This window comes from Myxine glutinosa, chromosome 11, assembly GCF_964187855.1.
Source record: "Myxine glutinosa chromosome 11, kmMyxGlut1.1, whole genome shotgun sequence".
Taxonomy (NCBI): domain Eukaryota; kingdom Metazoa; phylum Chordata; class Myxini; order Myxiniformes; family Myxinidae; genus Myxine; species Myxine glutinosa.
In genome coordinates this window covers 30,828,339-30,849,580 of record NC_136271.1, presented here as the reverse complement: position 1 = coordinate 30,849,580, position 21,242 = coordinate 30,828,339, and the positions used below count along the sequence as shown (strand labels likewise).

At 42.4% G+C, this 21,242-nt stretch overlaps 1 protein-coding gene across 1 annotated transcript in view; it reads right to left on the bottom strand.

Moving 5' to 3' along the window:
- LOC137436105 (laminin subunit alpha-5) overlaps positions 1-21,242 on the bottom strand; it is a 196,992-nt gene that overhangs the window by 66,148 nt on the left and 109,602 nt on the right. The window contains exons 47-51 of the mRNA XM_078786514.1: positions 16,785-16,936; positions 14,363-14,473; positions 12,060-12,171; positions 6,414-6,581; positions 500-696 (exon numbers count right to left, since the gene is read on the bottom strand). Of these exons, the coding sequence (XP_078642640.1) occupies positions 500-696; positions 6,414-6,581; positions 12,060-12,171; positions 14,363-14,473; positions 16,785-16,936 (740 nt within the window). The remainder of the gene's footprint in view (positions 1-499; positions 697-6,413; positions 6,582-12,059; positions 12,172-14,362; positions 14,474-16,784; positions 16,937-21,242) is intronic.

Sequence of the window (21,242 nt, the reverse complement as noted above, 5' to 3'; positions counted from 1 at the left end):
CAAATCCCTTTTTTCCATGGCAAGAAACACATGGAAAGGGAATTGGAGAAACATTAACGGAAAAAGAAAAAGGGTGTGGTCCTCGTTTGTAACGCAGCGCACAGATTTGTAATGCAACGACTGTGCCGCTGATGCAGTGTCCTCTGCAGGTTAGGGCAGGAATTTCCTCAAGGTTACGGTGATATGTCGCCTACTCTTCACGAATGACACTGTGCGACCTTTAACATCCACCAACTAACGCCAGCAGATGGTAAAGCAAAGGATGTTCAGAGAAGATAAAAAATAGAAGGAAAAGGGAGGGACGTTGGAGTTGAGAGTCAAAAATGTCCACATTTTTGCACAAATAATGTTAAATTAACACCTCGTAATCAATTAAGCACAACTTGCTCCAGACTAATTTAGACCATTAGTTTAATTTATCGGATGAATAAAAAGCAATGCAAGAGCAAACAACGTTAAGACGTCACAATAGCAACAAAAGACGTAAACAATGGAAGACCTTGTGTTCTTCCAAGGTGTCTTCGTTGGCACGGTTCTGAGAATCGGCGAGGTTTGTTGCTTCCCTCGCACTATTGACCGCTACCAAGATGTCAGCGAGGAGAAGTTCGTGCTTGTCGAGTAGTTGACTGGCCTCCGTCTTTTCATCTCCAAGCTCCTGGACACGTTGTTGAAATTCAATCTGAACTTTCTTCAACACTGAGAGCACAAGTGAAAAAGAAAACGGATTGTGTCGTTTTATTAACCTCATAAAACGACTGCAAAAAAAATGATGGTTCAAACAATCAGGTAAACTCTACCTTACATATTTAGAAGTATAAAATTTAGAAGTTTAGAATTTCCTGATAGTTCTCACAGTGTCCATGTCTTTTATACCTCTCCCACCCTCCCCCCACCCCCCGGCCTTCCCATGCCTCCTCCCCCCAATCCCTCTCCCTCCCACAGATCTCCCGATGTCCCTGTTCTCTACTGTTGTACTTGTGTGCTTCCCTCTCTCTCCTCATATTGTCTCCTGCTCCCTTTATTGTATGTTTTGTGTGTCCGTTTTTTTTTTGCTTTGTTTTTTTGCGATTGATGTCAGCTCTTTCACGAGTTTCGATCTTGTATACAATATATATATATATCAGTGTAGCTTGGTCTTCACAGAGCCACCACCTCTACCATTCTCCCACCTCTTTCCACACATAAATCAGTTCAGTGTCAGTCATTCATTTTACACAGCTGTGCCCTTGATGGAGTGCCCACTGTAGGTTAAGGCAGGTACTTGTAATTTGTTCAGGGTACCAACAATAGATCGCCTACTCTTAGCGAAGGACACCGTGGCATCATTAACGTCCACCAACTAATTCCAACAGACAGGACATCAGTCTAACGTCCACCCGAGGGATGGCATACACATTGATGATTCACCATGCCTGCGAAACACCGAGATGACAGTTTGTACCTTGGCCGATTGAAATGAACCAATGGCGATCAAAATAAATGAGCACTTCACGTTATCTAATTTATAACGGACATATCTCTGAAAAATTAGTGCAGCTCCATCATCTGCCTTTGTGGAGCAAGCACCATATTGTTTCGCAGTATTTTTGTCACTCTTCGGTGTGTGAGAGTATGTTCTGAGCTCTGGGTGTTGAGAAGCCAGCAATCCATGTACCTCCAACATTTCAGCATTGACGTCATAGAGCTAGCACTTGGCTTTTCAATTATGTTTTATTTTTAACTTGCTTCCAGTGGACAAAATAATTGTTTATAATCAGGAACTGTGAATTTGTCTCATTTTATGGAATAATCCCTCCAGCTCCAGACCAGAGAATGTGGATTTTTTTTTTCCATGCACGTCAAATTATACTGCTTTAACTGTATTTTATACTTCTAAATTTTTATTTTATAAATTTTATACTTCTAATTTTATACTTTGCTTCTCTTACAAGATAACTCCAACAGATCTGTTTGTCCATGCTCTACCCCTTGTAAATACTGAGCATCAAGCAAGGAAGCGCACGTTTTTCCAAGTCTTTGGTATGACTCGGCCGGGATTCGAACCACCATCCTCCAGATTTCTTCTGTTATGCAGGACAGTGGGACCATTCATATTCTTGTTCTACATCAATGACATTTCTATTTCTCTGTAAAATTATTTAACATTTTGCTGATGACTCCACCATGTGCAGGACAATACCGCAAAACACCTGATACGGTATTAAGGTATAAGGTATATATAAGGTATATAAGTATTAAGATAAGGTGTAAGGCTGCTGTGTCATCCCTATTTGCAGATCTGGGAAAAAAGAAGTCACTGGTCAATTACTTAGAACATGTTTTTGAATGCAGCAAAGTTCCAACTTTTCACTCCATAAAAAACAGTTGGTAAATCCCCATCTTTTTTTGTGGCGACTCTTGGAAGAAGAAGTACTCTGAAGCTCCTCGGCCTCATTAATGCTCATAACTATTCTTGGAGAACCATGTCTCCACGAATTGCTCTCTATTGCTGGTATACATTTGGTATTCTTTTCAGATCCAAGTTCATTCAGTCTTCTACTGCTCACAATCTTGTGTGCAAGGCCTTCGATCATATGGAGTGCCGTGGAGTACAACTCCCCACTCTTAGATGGTGTACCTGCTTCCCATTGTCTTCTCTTGGAGGTTGTTGCATTGAAGACTCTTTGAGTTATTGGAATCTGTCGGGGAAGGCCGTGTTCCAGGGTTTGCTTCTCACCATATTCATTTTAATAAACATGAGAAGATAAGTCACAGAACGAGTGCTTCCAGAAACTCACACCTACTTATCTTCTCAAAGTCTAATCTTGATCATGCTTACATCCATTTCTTCATCCCACTCTTCTCTTGTCTGTGCAACCGACTTTGTGTTTGTTGTATTGTGCTCTCCCTTCCGGTCCTTCAATATGGTTGCCTTTTGATGGCTCATGATTTCTTCCATGCCTTCTCCTGAGCTCCTCCTATCTCACTGCGCCCTTTCCCCTTTTCTCTCCATGTTACTCCCTTCTCATACTGTAGCGTATCTGTCTGTTAATCTGCCACCTGCCAGATCCCCTGTACCTTATGTCAGTCTGTTAATCTTTCACTCATTGTCGCTAAGTTGTAGCCTGGTGTTGGCTTCGCGGTTAGGGTGCCGGCTTGGGATCCTACGCCAGGGGGGTTGACTCAACGTGTCATCCTTCCGAGGTCGGCAAATTGAGTACCAGTTCACTGGTAATTCCCTGTGTGTGGGAAGACGCGACTAACAGGGTTGGCGGCAGGAAGGGCATCCGGCCATAAAACATTGCTTCAGAAAGGGGACCACGGTGCCAAAAAAAGGCCAACCCCCGCTCTGTGGGGAAAATGGCCTCTAAAGGTGGTTCCATTGTCGTTTAGTTCTTCCATGGCCCTCACCTTCTGTTGACAAAAAACGTTGTGTTTCCATTGCTAAAATATCTTAAAACAGTTGTCAGGATTGCAATAGAATACAACAAGCAAATCATGTTTATACTAATAATAAATTGTAAAGGGTGGGGGAGGGGGAGTGGGGAAGGGGTGTGGATGAGAGCAGGATATGTACATCCGGCCAAATTTGCATATGAAATAGAATATGGCCCCTTTCTACAATTTCATTTTGCGACTCAGTTATTTTCTCTCCATTATTTTGCTACTCTGTTATTTTCTCTCCATTTCTGTCATTTTGCATCTTATCCATCCCAAAGTATCTTCAGAATTGTAATTGTGAGGAGAGGGGACATAGATGGAGTATTCAGAAACACTCACATAGCGTTCAGCCTCAGTGCAATTGTGGGTCCTTCGTTACCTCTGCCAACGAAGGTGGACGGTGGTTGTGTCTTCACCCCTGTCTGTCTGTCTGTCTATGAACAGGATATCTCAAAACGTTGTGAATGGATTTAGACAAAATTTGGTGGACATGTTGGGGGTTTGACAATGGCAAAATGATTAGATTTTGGTGAAGATCCGGATCCAGATATGAGAATTTTTAAAGTGATTCTTCACCATTGAGAGATAGGGCCAAAATCGATATATTGCATGACATCTCAAAGAGTTGTGGACGGATTCAGATGAAATTTGTTGGAGAGGATGGATGTGTGAAAAGGAAGAAATGGTTCGATATTGGGGAAGATCCAGATCAAGATACGATATTATTTTTTTAAATTTTTACAAGTGATTCTTCACCATTTCTAAAGGGGCCAAAAACGATATATCTATCTATAATTCCAGTAATCTCTGTGTGTATGTCTGTGTGTCTGTGTGTCTGTGACCGCTGTTTCTCGACAACCACGGGTCCGATATACTTTAAACTTGCCAGGTATATTGCTGGGGACCCGAGGATGTGCCTTTTCAAGGTTTCATATTAATCGGAGAAGTAGTTACCGAGCTATGGCGATTTATTTACCAAACTCCGCAAGCCGTTCGCTTTGGACCAAACCATTTCATGTAAATAGAGGGGGGGGATTGTCACCGTACTCGCAAGCCGTTCGCTTTGGACCAAACCATTTCATGTAAATAGAGGGGGGGGGGATATAATTTTAGATATATATATAGTACGGGCATGCCCTAGTCTATCTATAATTCCAGTAATCTCTGTGTGTATGTCTGTGTGTCTGTGTGTCTGTGACCGCTGTTTCTCGACAACCACGGGTCCGATATACTTTAAACTTGCCAGGTATATTGCTGGGGACCCGAGGATGTGCCTTTTCAAGGTTTCATATTAATCGGAGAAGTAGTTACCGAGCTATGGCGATTTCTTTACCAAACTCCGCAAGCCGTTCGCTTTGGACCAAACCATTTCATGTAAATAGAGGGGGGGGGGGGGGGGGATTGTCACCGTACTCGCAAGCCGTTCGCTTTGGACCAAACCATTTCATGTAAATAGAGGGGGGGGATTGTCACCGTACTCGCAAGCCGTTCGATTTGGCTTTGCGAATGGACCAAACCATTTCATGTAAATAGAGGGGGGGGGGGGGGATTGCCACCGTACTTGCAAGCCGTTCGCTTTGGCTTTGCGAATGGACCAAACCATTTCATGTAAATAGAGGGGGGGGATATAATTTTAGATATATATATAGTACGGGCATGCCCTAGTCTATCTATAATTCCAGTAATCTCTGTGTGTCTGTGTGTTTGTTTGTCTGTGACCGCTGTTTCTCGACAACCACGGGTCCGATATACTTGAAACTTGCCAGGTATATTGCTGGGGACCCGAGGATGTGCCTTTTCAAGGTTTCATATTAATCGGAGAAGTAGTTACCGAGCTATGTCCAAAAAACGATTCAACCAATCAGAGAGCAGCGAGCTATCACGTGTGCCGAACGTGGCGAACAGACTCTGCCTCGGACGGCACATTTGAGAGCGTATTCATTTATTTCACGTTGGCAAACTATGTTGGCGTTAAACTATGTTTTAAAACTAATTAAAACTAATTTGCGATTCATCGTAACTGCGATATGCGACCTTCCGGACAGTCAAATGAGGACGTCACTTCCGGACTTACGGATAGTCATAGTGATGACGTACTGATGCTGAACGTGGCGAGCAGACGCTGTAAGGTACGATCGATTGTAGTACACGTTTATAATAACTCTGCCGATACAGGCCCGATTAACTGCAGCGCCATCCGAGCTGCGGCGTCGGGACGATACATTCATTGTACGGTCACATCACGCACTTACGGGCACGCCCATGCATGCATGGGCGAAGACATTTTTTTTTTTTTTTTTGGCAAGGAACGGGCACCCACGTACGGGCACGTCCTAGTAGCACAAAATCTCAAAACGTTATGGACGAATTTGGAGGAACTTTGGTGGGCATGTTGGGTGCGTGACAAGCATGAAGTGATTCAATTTTGGTGAAAATCCAGATCCGGATCCAGGTACGGGAATTATTAAAATTTCATAAGTGATTCTTCACCATTGAGAAATGTGGCCAAAAATGATATATAGCACGATATTTCAAAATATTGCACACGGATTATGACAAAACTTGGTGGATGAGTTGGTTAGGCGACACGAACAAGCTGATTAGAGTTTGTTTCAGGTCCGAATCCAGATCCGGCCCATCAGTGGGATACAAAACGTAAACTGTTCAGCCTGATAGAGGTGTGCACCCTACCGAGTGCCGTTCTAGTTTACTCTTACGAGCAGCACTGACAATTGCATAACAGATCACAAGACTAGTTGCAAATCACATTTGTTTTGTATATTCAGCGAGGTGATGGGTGATGGAAAGTATTGAGAAACATCAGTCATACTTTTCAAGAGTTGTAATATATAAATAATGTAGATTTACTTGAGCAGTATACATATAATTTTGATTAGTATTCTATTTTTAATGTAAACATGACATTTTAAATTTGACGAACAATAATATGACATACTGGTGACATTTAAGAGCATCCAAGCCTTAATACTCACACTCATCTGCCAATTTCTTTTCTTGCAGTGCCATATCCTTCAGGCCCTTAAAATTCCGAGCACGCAACTTTGAGACAAGACGTTCTGCCTCTGCAAGTTGGCGTTGGAACTCGCTGGAGGAGATCGGCAAGCCAGGCATTGCACCTACATTTGTCATGCGGACGACGTCTGGTAGACAAGTGAAACAAAAAGAAAAAAAACATGATGAATCTTACACATGAAAAGGAAAATAGAAAGTTAAAGGAAGGTCAAGTTGGACAGCCTGAATGATTCTTCTAAAAATAACATTTCTGATATCATTTTTTTACCTTTTATCATAATGTATTTTTATTTGATTTACTGTATAAAAGTTAACTAAATGGGCCACCTACGACGGGCCACCTTATAACTACAGGCAGTTATGACCTGAATCCAATCTGCCCCAAATGATACAAACCTGCTTTGATTGGACACGTGACCCATGACATCCTCTTTATAAAACTGAATTCAGAATTGGATTTTAAGTATAAAAAATATATATATGAGGGGTCCTCAGGGTCTTTTGAGTTTTGGGAGTCCTCAGTATCATTTGGGTCCATGGGGTCTTCACGGTATTTAGGGGTCCCTGAGGTCTTTTGGGTCATTAGGGTCTTTTGAGTCCTCGGAGATGAGAGCTAGAGAGAGAGAGAGAGAGAGATAGGGGGAGAGAGAGAGAGAGAGAGTAGAAACGAATGGGAAAGTGAGGAAGAGGAAATATATATATACACAAAGAATTAAGAATACACAAAGAACTCTCTGGAAAATCCTCTCTATCTCTTTGCTGATGACTCCACTCTCTGCCGCTCCATTCCTCTTCCCTCAGATAGGCAGTCTGCAGCCTCCTCACTCTCTGAAGACCTGGACAAAATCACAGACTGGTCAAACAAGTGGAACATGTCTTTCAATCCTGCCAAATCTCACTCTCTTACTATGTCTCTCCGAAAAGATCGACTGGACAACCCTCCCATCTACTTTCTCAACAATCCTCTCCAAGAAGTTCTGTCACTCAAGCTTTTGGGTCTCACTATCTGCCATGATCTTTCTTGGGAAAACCACATTTCCAAGCTGGCCTCCAAAGCCAGTCGCCGACTGGGCATCCTCCGTCGTGCGAAGTCCTTCCTCGGCACACCTGAGCTCCTCACCACATACAAGGCTTTCATCCGCAGCTCAATGGAATACTGTTCTCCCCTATGGGCTGGTGCTCCTGCCTCACACCTGGCTCGGCTTCACGCTGTTGAATCCAAAGCTTTCAAAATCATTGGAATCTCCCGCGATGAAGCTATCTCTGAGGGCCTTTCACTCACTCACCGCAGGCAGGTAGGTGGTCTTTCTGTCTTCTACCGACTCCTCTCCGGCCTTGCTCCCCCAGCTCTCTCCGTGCTCTGTCCCCCAAATATTCCTACAGGTCGCACAAGATCTGCCAGCAACCCTCTGATGGTTAAACTGCCGAAATCTCGGCTCTCTGCTCACCTTCACTCTTTCATTCCTCTTTTCTCCCGCCTGTGGAACAAACTCCCACACTCCCTTCAATCCCTCTCCTCCCTCCAGGTCTTTAAAACAGCTGTTCACCACCATCTCTTATCTTCCCCCATCCATAACCTTGATCTTTTCTACCCCCACTAATTCACCCCAGATCCACCTTGTTTGAAATTCCAACTTATTTCCTGGAAATCCTGGCAGTGTCCATATGTTTATACCTCTCCCACCCCCCCCCCCCTTCACATGCCTCCCCCCCTTCACATGCCTCCCCCCTTCACATGCCTCCCCCCCAAAGCCCTCTCCCTCCCACAGATCTCTCGATGTCTCCATGTCTCTCGGTCCCTGCTCTCAAATGTTGTGTTTGTGTCCTCCCCCCTCTCTCCCCATCTTGTCTACCGCTCCCGATGTTATTTGTTTTATGTGTCTGTTTGTCTTTCTGTGTGATTAATTTTCGCTCTTTCACGAGCCTCGATCTTGTATACAAAAAAAAAAAAAAAAAAAAAAAAAAGTTAAGCACCCCCCCCGTTTTTTTACAACCTCGCACATTACAAGTTTGTTGTCGTCAAAACAGTGTAATATACCCATGATATTGCTATATTTTCTGGAGAAGTGATATTATGGTCACATAAAAACATAAAAATCATGCCGTTTTCAATATTTTATTCTGAATAATTTAAGGTGAAATTTTTTGGGAATTTTAGGCATATTTTCACCTCAATTTAAGTATGGAGCTATAGGTCCATCACGGACAGTGTGGATGACGTTTATGTTTTCTAACGTACAGTCATTGTTCTGAGAAGACCTCTAGCGATCTTTGCGTCAATAACGTGTGTAGGACCCACGTGATCGGATCACTACTCAACCCAACGCAACCCTACGAGTGCACTCATCTGCATTTCATCAATGGATAATTGCTAATGTCATACCACTCATTATTTGATCTCACATACCTTAGAATATATGCCAATGTATACATATACACAAAGAATATATATTAGGGGGTGCTTACCTTAATTCGTTGTGTAGGGGTGCTTAACTTAATTCTTTGTGTGTATATATATATATATATATATATATATATATATATATATATATGTATATATATATATATATATATACATATATATATATATATATATATATATATATATATATATATATATATATAAAATATATATATATTTATATATATATACTCGCCGAAAGCACCCGGCGTTGCCCTGGTTCTTTTTGAATGAATTTACTACTATAATTCAGCTTTTACTCGCGGCCGTAGAAGATTGACGACTATAATTCAGCTCAGCTTTGAATTGCGAAATTGGCCCAGCCCGGCCGAGGCGGCCTCAACCGGCTTTGCCACCTAGCCTATAACCTTCCCGGGGCCCATCCCGACATTTTGTTCTTTTTGAATGAATTTACTACTATAATTCAGCTTTAACTCGCAGCCGTAGAAGATTGACTACTATAATTCAGCTTTTACTTGCGGCCGTAGAAGATTGACTACTATAATTTGGCTCAGCTTTTAATTGTGAAATGGGCCCAGCCCGACTGAGGCGGCGTCGACCGGCCTCTCCACCAAGCCTATAACCTTCCCGAGGCCCGTCCCGACATTTTTAGTTCTTTATGAATGAATTTACTACTATAATTCAGCTTTTACTCGCAGCCGTAGAAGATTGACTACTATAATTCAGCTCAGCTTTTAATGGCGAAATTGGCCCAGCCCGGCCGAGGCGGCCTCGACCGGCCTCGCCACCTAGCCTATAACCTTCCTGGGGCCCATCCCGACATTTTTAGTTCTTTTTGAATGAATTTACTACTATAATTCAGCTTTTACTCATGGCCGTAGAAGATTGACTACTGTAATTTAGCTCAGCTTTTAATTGTGAAATGGGCCTAGCCCGGCCGAGGCGCCATCGACCGGCCTCGCCACCAAGCCTATAACCTTCCCGGGGCCCGTCCAGACATTTCTACTTCTTTTTGAATGAATTTACTACTATAATTCAGCTTTTACTCGTGGCCATAGAAGATTGACTACTATAATTCAGCTCAGCTTTTAATTGCGAAATGGGCCCAGCCCGGCCAAGGTGGGCCTCGACCGGCCTCGCCACCTAGCCTATAAACCTCCCGGGGCCCGTCCCGACATTTTTATTTCTTTTTGAATGAATTTACTACTATAATTCAGCTTTTACCCGCGGCCGTAGAAGATTGACTACTATAATTCAGCTCAGCTTTTAATTGCGAAATGGGCCCAGCCCGGCCTCGCCACCTAGCCTATTACCTTCCCGGGGCCCGTCCCGACATTTTTTGTTTCAGAGGTTTCCTCCTATCTTTCACCGTTCAGGAGATTAGCGCGTGCAGACAAACAAACAAAAACTTTTTTATATATAAAATAATAATAATAATAATAATATAATATTGTTGCGGATATGGGATTTGCATCCATCCATATCCGCTTGTAAATATTCCCCTATTTCCTCAATACTTCCCAACTATCCCCAATCCCCCATTCCCTAGTCCCATTTTCTGTAAACAACACTATGTAGACCCGACCCTTCCCTATTTCCCCCATTGAATGTCGTGCCCAGGTTCACCGCATCTCATGTAAGACAACTATAGGACATCTTGCTAGTTATTCTTAGTCTATGTCAGTTAAGGACTCGTTTCCATTAATTCTGACCCTTCGTTGCACCAGAATGTGATTGTATGGCACCGTTAGGAAGTTTAGGACCTCCCGATACCTCCCCGCAGCTCTTCCTCATGGTTCAGCAACAACAACAACAACAACAGCAACGGCAGCAGCGGGCGCGGGAAGTGCGCGTCCTCACTCCGGCTTGGTTGGTAGGGGGTGTTGGGAGGGCACCAGCCCTTCCCAACGAGCCGCCATCGAACATGTGCTCGACGGGGTTACCAAAAAGGGGCTCCCTGTCAGCTCCTCGTCAAGGGCGGAGCCCGGTAACCCCCGCACCCAATGGAAGCGGCGGACCGGGCCCAGTGGGGCGGAGCCAACCAGCCGAGGGCGTGTCACTCCCCGTTGAGCATGCGCAGTAGAGGGAGTGGTGACGTGAGATGCGCGCAGAGCTGAAGGAGAAAGGACGCACCCTCCGAGCGCCGAGAGACCTCTGCCATTAAGAAAGACCTCCCAAAGACTGAGCTGTATCCTGTCCCCGAGCCAAGGTGCACCTTGTGCCATCGGTCTACCTGCCATCAATCCCTGTGTGAGTCAGCCTTGTCCGTTTGTCCGTGGTCTGTCTGGGCCTAAGTAAGCCAGTTAGATAAGCTAATCTTTGCACTGTGTCACCTGCTGTAAATAACCTTGACTGCTCCTTTTCGTTTGTGTGGTATAAATAATAAATCCTGTTCCTCTTCTGTACGTCTTCGTCCTCTTCTTCCTCTTTCCATTCGATCGCTTTAGAGTTTTCCCCAATTGAATATCTGTGACGCGATTTGGCCAACGTTCGGGGTAATCGGGTAAACTGTACGAACACGGCGGCCATTCCGCTCGGTCAAGCAACATCTTTAGCCGTGTCCGTAACAATATAATAATAATAGAAGATAGAAGATAGATAGATAGAAGATAGATAGATAGAAGATATATATATATATATATAAAGAGATGATGCTTTAGGCCCTGTGGCCTAAAGCTGTCAACTCGAGAAATACTGGATATGTTTTTTTAGAATGGTGACATCAAGGTAATTAGGGAGGTATATCAGCCTTTGATTAGCTTTTCAATATAGACAGGTTGGGAGGAGGGTGGAAACATGGAAGAGGTTACAAATTAACTGCCGTACAGTAACTGCACTATTTTGTATGTTACCTCGTTATTACCAAACACAGGCCAGTATAAGGTCAATAAGATGGTGTTCGTGTCATGAGGTTTACTGTTTTCATATGCAAATCACACCAATATCATTATCATCTGCACCACCTGTTTCTTCCTGAATTAAAAAGATGATTAACATGTTTGCTGTGTTTTCACTGCTCTAGATTCCTCCTTTCTTTCCTATCTTGATTTCCTTTTGAAAATCCTTCGTTTTCATGCTTTATCCATCATCGTCATTACTATTTTATTTATTTTACCTTTTAATTGTGGTTGTACCTTAAAGCCGGTGTGCGAGGATATAAAGTGAAAGATGACCACACATTTACCATTGACAAACTGGGCGACCTTGGTAACTTCGTCGATTGAAACTCCAGTCTTCGCGTACATTTTCTGCAGTGAATCTTCCAAATCCTTCATTTTCAATGTGGTTTTATTTGTCTGTAAGAAAAATCAGAATACAAGAAAGAATTACACAAGTAATGACGAGGCCTTTGCTTTATCAACAAACTATTTATAGACAACCGTGAAGGTGACATTACCACTAAAATGAACCATTAATCAAGGGTTTTATTCAGGAATACAAAAGGAATGGTGGTTGGGGGTGGGAGATGGGGAAGACATTGAATAAACAAAAGCAAATTTGAACAAAGGGAGTGAAGAAGAAGAAATCCGTGACTCACATATGAAGTCCTCCCCCTCCCCCTTCCCATGCCTCCTCCCCCTAAGCCCTCTCCTTCCCACAGATCTCCCGATGTCCCTGCTCTCCATCTTGTCTCCCGCTCCCTTTATGATGTTTTATGTGTCAGTTTGTCTTTTTCTGATCAATGTTAGCTTTTACACGAGCCTCGATCTTGTATATACGTATATATATTATTATATATATATATATATATTAAAAAGTCTGTCAAATGGATAGGGCTGGAAGGAAGCCAAGAGGTAGGCATCACTCACTTCCGAGCCGCCTATTGGGTTCAATTGCTGACCCAGCTTGTAAACTGTGATCCTGGTGTTTCACAGGCAGGGCAATTCATCAATGTGTGCGCCGTCCCTCGGATGGACGTTAAACCGACCTCCCGTTCACCGACTTTAGTTGCTGGACATTAAATATCCCACGGTGTCCTTCGCAAAGTTTAGGCGAGATATTGCCAGTTCCATGGCCAAATTCCAAATTCCTGCCCGAACGTCAGTCGAACATCAGGCCTGGTGAGCCAGTTCGCAAAATATATGGACCGAGTTACCCTCAGCCAACCCCACAAGAGCATGGGATTCATTGTGTCCGTTAAAGAAGAAAAATACAGTGCTGATTTTTTCAGGATCCAATGAGAAACGGATTTTCCAGCATGGCATACAAGGATGATTTATGTTTGTTTTTCTTTGTTGTTTTTTTGCAAACATACTGTATTTCTGAAACTTGATGATGTACATTTTCACCAAAGTACCCGACACGGTGGTATAACATGACTCAAGGAGGTCGGCGGTTCAAACCTGACCTCAGCTTAGTCATACCAAAGACGAATATACATGCTGCTTTCTTGTTTGATGTTAAGCATTTAAAAAGGTTAGGGGATGGACCAACAACTATTGTGCAGGCTCCAAGGGGCCGAGTCACTCGTGGCCTCCTCTTGCATTGAATAAAGCTCCTTTGGGGGAACTTGTCTTATACAGATGCTGACAATCTTAGACATCAAACCTCCTCACTTTGATGGCTCACCAACCAGTCCCAACTTATTGAGTATGCAGAATTGAACACGAGAATTTGAACAAGTGTTTTTCACAACATTACAAAAATTTTCACAATATTAGAATATAATTTTTTTAATCCGTGGATTCATAAATTTTCAAAAAACTTCAACCAAACAGACAACTGTAATTGGCCTGTTTGGTCGGAAGCATGGGGACGCAATTGTTACAATAGCCGGTCGGCTCTGGAGGGCTTTGTTGTGCTGGCTGGGAAAGGTATGCCCTTCAGGAGCAATACAAGGTAATAAACACACCTGCGATATTATTTTAGTGCACGATTGTTTTTTGCTCAACATTTACCTTTAGATCAACACTACTTCCGAAGTGTTTCTACAAATTTGGTTCTTGCACATGAATTTCACAACGCAAAGCGCAGTGATCAAAATACGCACTTTTGAAATATAAATTAGCCACAGCGGGTGATGGGACTGTGTACACCACATGTGGCTGGCTGTACATGTGGTTGAGACATTGTCTTGTGAGTTGTAGATCGGCCAGGTTGATCAGGGATTCACAGGTATTAACTTGTATATGCACCAATGTTGGGTGGATTGGTTCGTGTACAGAAGGTACAATGTCTTTAATAACCCTTCTGCTTGTACTGAAGATACACCAGGTGTGAACATTGATGACAGGTTCAATTTCAAGGAGTTATGTAAGTGTGAATTCTGTCAGTGTGAATGCAATTAGCATGGGATTTGTAAGACACAGTAAGGAAGTCCAAATGGGTTCTGAGTCACCAATCACACTTGTATGTAAGAGGTTTGATTTTAGTTCTCTATTCACAAGGAATGATTTCATTTGATAAGCATAGTTGGCATTTGCTATTTGATAAAAACAGATGGTGTGTCTTTTTAAAATACAGAATTAAAGCTCGTGTAAGAATTACCTGATCCCCCAGGGAGTTCATGTCCATGCGTAAGTCCACAATGTTATTATCCACCAGGTCCACATCTTTGCGCTCCTTTTTAACAAGTGCAGTGTACTCCCCGAGCTGTTTCTGTAAGAGACAGGACAGAATGATTGATGCACAATACTTGTTGGAGTAAAACAAGTTTTAACAATACTCTTCGATATACATATATATATATATATATATATATATATATATATATATATATATATATATATATATATATATATATATATATATATATATATATATATGTATAAATATATGTACTAGCAGGAGTACCCGGCATTTTGCCGGAGGGGGGGGAAGGGGGGTGGGGTGGGTGAGGAAGCAGGAGAGGGAGGGGTGAGGAAGGGAGTGGGGAAGTAGAGTGGAAGGGGGGGGGGGTGAGGGGAGAGGGAAGGGAAAAATATACTACATATACATCTTTTCAAGGGGGGGGGGGGCTTTGACAGGCCCCTCCGTTTTGGGGGAGGTGGGGGGAGGGGAAGGAGAATTTTTTTTCCTATGCAAAGAGTGCTTCATAACCTCAGTGATGCCCAGGTAAAAAGTAAATTGTAATACCCTCTGCCACCATCAACAGGTGGCGCTGCATGTTACACATTTACATAGAGAATTATGCCCCTCTCCCAGTCCCCCACACCCCCGAATGAGGCCGCGGCCACATAGCCTATGTTACCCCACAGACAAAGTTGTATTTGTATTTTTACCCCGTGTAAAGTACATAAGTGTTTATAGCTGGAGTACCTGGTGTTGCTCAAGGAAAAAAGAAACATTAACATATTTGAAATGAGGACAAATATCATGGAAAAGCAATTACATCTAAATCAGATCCATCAAAAATGTCAAATCATCATTTCACCTTTTCGTTAAATACATGCTGCTCAATGTACCGTTCATCACGTTTCTGAGTTAAGTATGACGACGTTCAGGAAGAAGAAGAAACCTTACCACCAACTTCGTACACTTCCGGAATTGTTTGATTATTTGTGTTCAAATGTCTGGTAATTGTTTTGTATTTATTTATGCGAATGTGTACTTGTATATAACTGTCATTAATCAAAAAGGCTTCGGCACTATAAAGCGAATTTTCTTTGGCTTAAAACACTCCCAGCATTCACTGATGAACCTCTGAAAGTTTGACGAAGATCCGTTCAGCCATCTCTAAGAAAAATGGCGACATACAAACAGACACACAGACAGATCAACAGCTCTCTTATATAGTAGATATATATATTGAACAAAAGGTGCAACACTGACCCCAGATGCAACATGATACTGACGTCATGTGCATAAATGATGTGGACATGTCACCTCCAACCTGGGATGGCGTACATGTGGCACTCCGGTCCTTGACAACTGAGATTTATAGTCACAAATGCAAGAAGTGTCTTAACTTGTTCATTCGTTTGACTTTATATGCTCCTGAACTGCTGGATGGAATAAGTTGGAAACCGGTGGTTGTACTTGGGGGGTGCACGGGAAAGTTTTAGGTATTAAAATAAGTCATAATCCCAAGGGGAAGGGGGAGGACCGCAATTCTTTCTATGTAAATATGTATCATAAATGTGTAACGCCTGGTGGATGTGGGGACCTAGGACATGACCTAAGCCCCTGTTGGTATCCCTCGGTGGCCTGTCAGGATCTGTCCATTTTGTACATAATTCCTGAAAATCCTGGAGAGCGCTTGCTCATGGGAGCCCCAAGGACCATATTACTGTACTCATAAGCAACCGTACACAAATTGCATATACAGGGTGTCCTCACTTAATGTTGTTCCAGTTAATAATGTTATGTCGATTTCATTAATTGATGATGAAAAGGCCTTTGGTCTCGCAATCTGAATGCTGCAGGCACATATGATGTCCCCGTGTATTTCTCTTCGAGACGATAATGAACATCCGGCACACAATGCCTGCACAGCCCAGGATCAAGTCCCATCAGTGGTAAACATGTCAGGCCTGAGCTTGTGTGCTCTGCACCTATACTACCTGGTGGTAATCTTCATATTGAATAAAATGGAGTCTGTGCAAACTTGACTTTCATGCAGGATACAGACTGAGGGGTTCACCGTTGCATGTTTTGGTTATTCAAATTCAGAGATTGGTATATTTGGAATGATTGTCTCATAACTGAATAAATGGAGCTTTCATGAAATACTTGTGGCACTTGCATTACCTTTTTCAAATTTCGATGGACTAACATGACTAAGGACAACCAGTGTTACGAGGAACCAGGTTCACAGATTGAATCCACAGATGCAAGCCCCCCAAAGGGCACCAATCAAAACAAGAACTGCAGTCAATGCACACTAGGGTCGTTACATGATATATACTTTAAATGTTTTTTTGCTAAATAAAACCAGGCTCATAATTCTAAAATACAAGTGCTGTCGTACCTTTGCTTTTTCCACTTCCTGATTGAGGTTGTTGAGACGAGTTTGTGTAAATGATCCGACACTCAGTTTCTTCAGAGCACTTTCAGTTTCAGATACAATCTTACTGCTGTTTTCCAATTTGCTAAGAAGACCCGTCACACAACCATCACACGCTGCAAAACAGGCACATTACAGATTTGTGGATCACAAAAGAAAAATTGTTTGGGGGTAGAAATGGGGTCAAAGGAAGGTGATATATAACTAGGAGCATAACGTGCATGGTTTTGGCTAATAATAACAGTCTTTCCTTGAAGAAGAAGAAGAAGAAGAAAAGGCAGAGGAAGAAGAAGAAGGATAGGGGGAAGAAGAAGAAGAAGAAGACGAGGAGGAAGAGGCAGAAGAAGAAGACGAAGAAGAGGTGGAAAAAGAAGAAGCAGAAGAGAAAGAAGCGGATTAGAAGAAGAAGAAGAAGTGTATAAGTCATATCTTTACAAGGAAATATAGTAGCCGGCGAAGCCGGTGTTGTGAATGAACGCGTATGTATTATGTTGAAAAGCCAGATTTTGCTGGATCCCTTGAGAATTTCGAAGCTTTGACGCACCAAATCGCTCAATGGAGGCCGCCATCTTGCGGATGCGGAAGTATGCATAACAAATTGAAAAAAGTTCAATAGAAGTTTGTTTCACCCGTCTTTTTTTGATTCACAATCTTATGCACCTCTAATTTGTAATTAAAATACTTTAAGACCAACCTCGGCTTGCACGGACCTGGTTATCTTCAACGAAAATCGTCACCAAACACCGGAACCAATGAGATTCGAGCATTTGAAAAAATATTTCAAAAACCAAATCACTCAATGGAGGCCGCCATCTTCCGGATGCGGAAGTATGCATAAAGAAATTGCGAAAAAGTTCAATAGGAGTTTGTTTCACCCGTCTTTGTTTGATTCACAATCTTATGCACCTCTAATTTGTAATTAAAATACTTTAAGACCAACCTCGTTCCCCGGGCCCACACGGGCCATGGTTATCTTCAATGAAAATCGTCACCAATTACCGGAACCAATGAGATTCGAGCATTTGAAAAAAATATTTCAAAAAAGCTTATTACCGCGTTTCGGAGGCTGAAAACGGCAAGAAAGCAGGCTTTGCGGCTTTGCAGTCGGGTACTAGTACTGTGTTAGGAAAATTAGGAGCAGGAAAAGGTTGCCAGCAATAATGTTTAATATGACCCGACTGCAAAGCCGCAATGAGCAGGCGAAGCCAAAGCCTCTTGCCACTATTTTACCCATCACTATGGCATCAGTAGGTTAGGCAGTTGGTAGTAGGTAGGGGTTGCGGTAAACTTGCGGAAGATGCAAGGAAGTATGAACATGCACACTCCTGCTGCCATCTTGTCACGACAACATGCATCCATTTATTTTCATGCAACTCTAATGATTTATCCAATTTCTTTTTAAAATCATCAACTGCTACTACTCAGACTACATTTCATGCCAACCTATTTCACATATGAACCATCGAGTTAAAACAGCATCATTCGCTCATCTGAGTCTGAGCTCACTTTTTGATGAATTTTGATATTTACATCATATGAACACATTATTCCAAATGTCCCTGAATCAGACTTCTAAATCATGCTCGAACTTGCTCTTCAGAATTCAACATGAGGTCTTTTGGTCTTTCAACATGAACCCCACCTTATACATCTTTACCTCCGCCACCAAAGGTGGACGAAGGTTATGTTTTCACCCCTGTCTGTTTGTCTGTCTGTCTGTTTGTTTGTGAACAAGATATCTCAAAAAGTTGTGGACGGATTCGGAAGAAATTTGGCAGAGATGTAGCGTTTGTGATTCGTATGTGATTCGGATCCGGCTACTATAATTTAAAAAGTGATTCTTTACCATTGGGAGATAGCGCCAAAAACTATACATAGCAAGATATCTCAAAAGGTTATGGACGGATTTGAACGAAACTTGGTGTACCGGTTGGGTGTCTGATAAGGACAAATAGATTCGACTTTGGTGAAGATCTGATTATGGATTCGGATATGAGAATTATTTAATTTTTTAAGTGATTCTTCACCATTGGGAGATAGGGCTAACACCAACATATAACAGGAAATATCAAAAAGTTATGGATGGATTTGGACGAAACTTGTTGGACAGGTTGTGTGTGTGACAAAGAAGAATCGATTCAATCGTGGTGAACATCCGGATCCGGTTCCGGATCCAGCTAGTAGAATTTTTAAAGTGATTCTTCACTATTGAGTGATATGGCCAGAAATGATATATAGCAGGATATCTCAAAAAGTTGTGGACGGATTTGGACGAAATTTGGTGGACCGGTTGGGTGTTACAAGGACTACTAGATTCGATTTTGGTTAAGATCTGAACATGGATTCGGCGACAAGAATTATTTAACTTTTAAGTGATTCTTCACCATTGAGAGATCGGATGAAAAGCGATATATAACATGATATTTCAAAAAGTTATAGACAAGTTATGAATAAATTTGGTGGATGAGTTGGTTTGGTGACAAGAACAAGCCGATTAGATTTTGGTTCAGGTTCAAATCCAGATCCAGCCTATCAGTGGGATCCAAAATGTAAACTGTTCAGCAGGTGGAGGTATGCACTCTACTGAGTGCCGTTCTAGTTGAACTATACATTGGTCTTTTATCTGTCTTATTTTAGCATGAAACTGCATTGAGTACTTGAGTGTTTTGTCTACAGAGCTCAATCCGCTGACAGAGCCTGGTTAACCTGGTTAACAATCTCCAGGTTAACCAAACCATCTCGATCACTGTTGTTTTTATCCATCCATGCAAGCTTACATTCCATACCATCTGCCATTTCCTGACCCATTTCCCGAAATCATGTAACCTCTATCCTTCAGCAGTTTGCATTTATCCCAGCTATCTATATCTGATAAATAAATAATTGTGGGTTGGTCTTACGAAGATAGCTACAAGAGGCCATCTATTAGGTGTACCGGGAAGTAATGTCGTTTTTCAAAGAGGACTACAAGGCTTAAAAAACGACTACTTTCCGGTACACCTAATACTTATCAAGTGTGTGGGGAGAAGGAGCTGGCTGCAATGATCAATTGAGAGTTGAGAAATGAGTGGGAAGAGAAGGGAGAAAAGGGATGGAAGTGGATTTTATGAAGGAACCATGTGTGTGGTTTACAGGGAGGGAAAGAGGGAAGGGGGGCGAGGTAGAGTTAAGGTGGTTATTATTGCACACAAAACTACAACGACACTCAGTGGAGCGCATACTTCAGCCAGGCTGAACAGTCTACGGCCGCGGTCAGGAACCTATGGCTCGCGAGCCATATATGGCTCTTCCGGTGACGGCATTTGGCTCCCAGACAATTTTAAGTTGAAAAAATAAAAATAAAAAATAAAAAATCAGTTTGGAACTGATTTTAAAATACTTCTGATATTTCTTAATAATACTGTGTCATTTTAAAGTAAACAGAAATTAGTTTTGAAGATAAATTTCACGGGTCACGGGTCACCCGTGGGTCGGGTCGGGAACCAATGGCTCGCGAGCATGTCCGCGTCATTGTAAAGGTGAAGAAATCAATTTTATCAGATAGCCAACTAGTTTATCCGCTTCAACCCTTGTAACGGAAAAGATGGCGAAAAGAAAAAAAGACGATGATTACCGTGCATTCCAGGCTGCGTGGACAGAGGAATTTGCATTTGGTGAGAGAGCAGGATCTGCGGTATGTCTAATATGCAATGATAAAATTGCATCGATGAAACGGTCAAATATAAAGCGGCACTTCGATACGCACCATGCTTCATTTGCATCGAAATATCCAGCGGGGGACAGCAGGAAAAGGGCATGCGAGGAGCTACAGCGGAGAGTGCAGACGAGTCAGCAGCAACTACGTGTGTGGACCAAGCAAGGTGACGGGAATTCCGCTAGCTTTGCGGGTGCTTTGGCAATAGTAAGGAATGGAAAGCCATTCACAGATGGCGAGTATGCCAAAACATTCATGCTTGATGTGGCCAATGAACTGTTTGATGACTTCCCAAATAAAGACAAGATAATCAAACGAATAAAAGACATGCCCCTGTCAGCAAGAACTGTGCACGATCGTAGCATCATGATGGCAAATCAAGTCGAGGAAACACAAATTAAGGACATAAACGCCGGGACATACTTTTCTCTCGCGTTAGATGAGTCAACAGACGTTAGCCATCTATCTCAGTGCAGTATAATTGCCAGGTATGCTGCAGGTGACACACTGCGTGAGGAAAGCTTGGCTGTTTTGCCAATGAAAGGGACAACAAGAGGAGAGGATTTATTCACGTCTTTCATGGAGTTTGCTAAAGAAAAAAAACTACCGATGGATAAACTTATTTCTGTCTGTACTGATGGTGCACCCTGTATGTTGGGGAAGAACAAAGGATTTGTAGCGCTTCTCCGTGAACATGAAAAGAGAGCCATCCTAAGTTTTCATTGCAT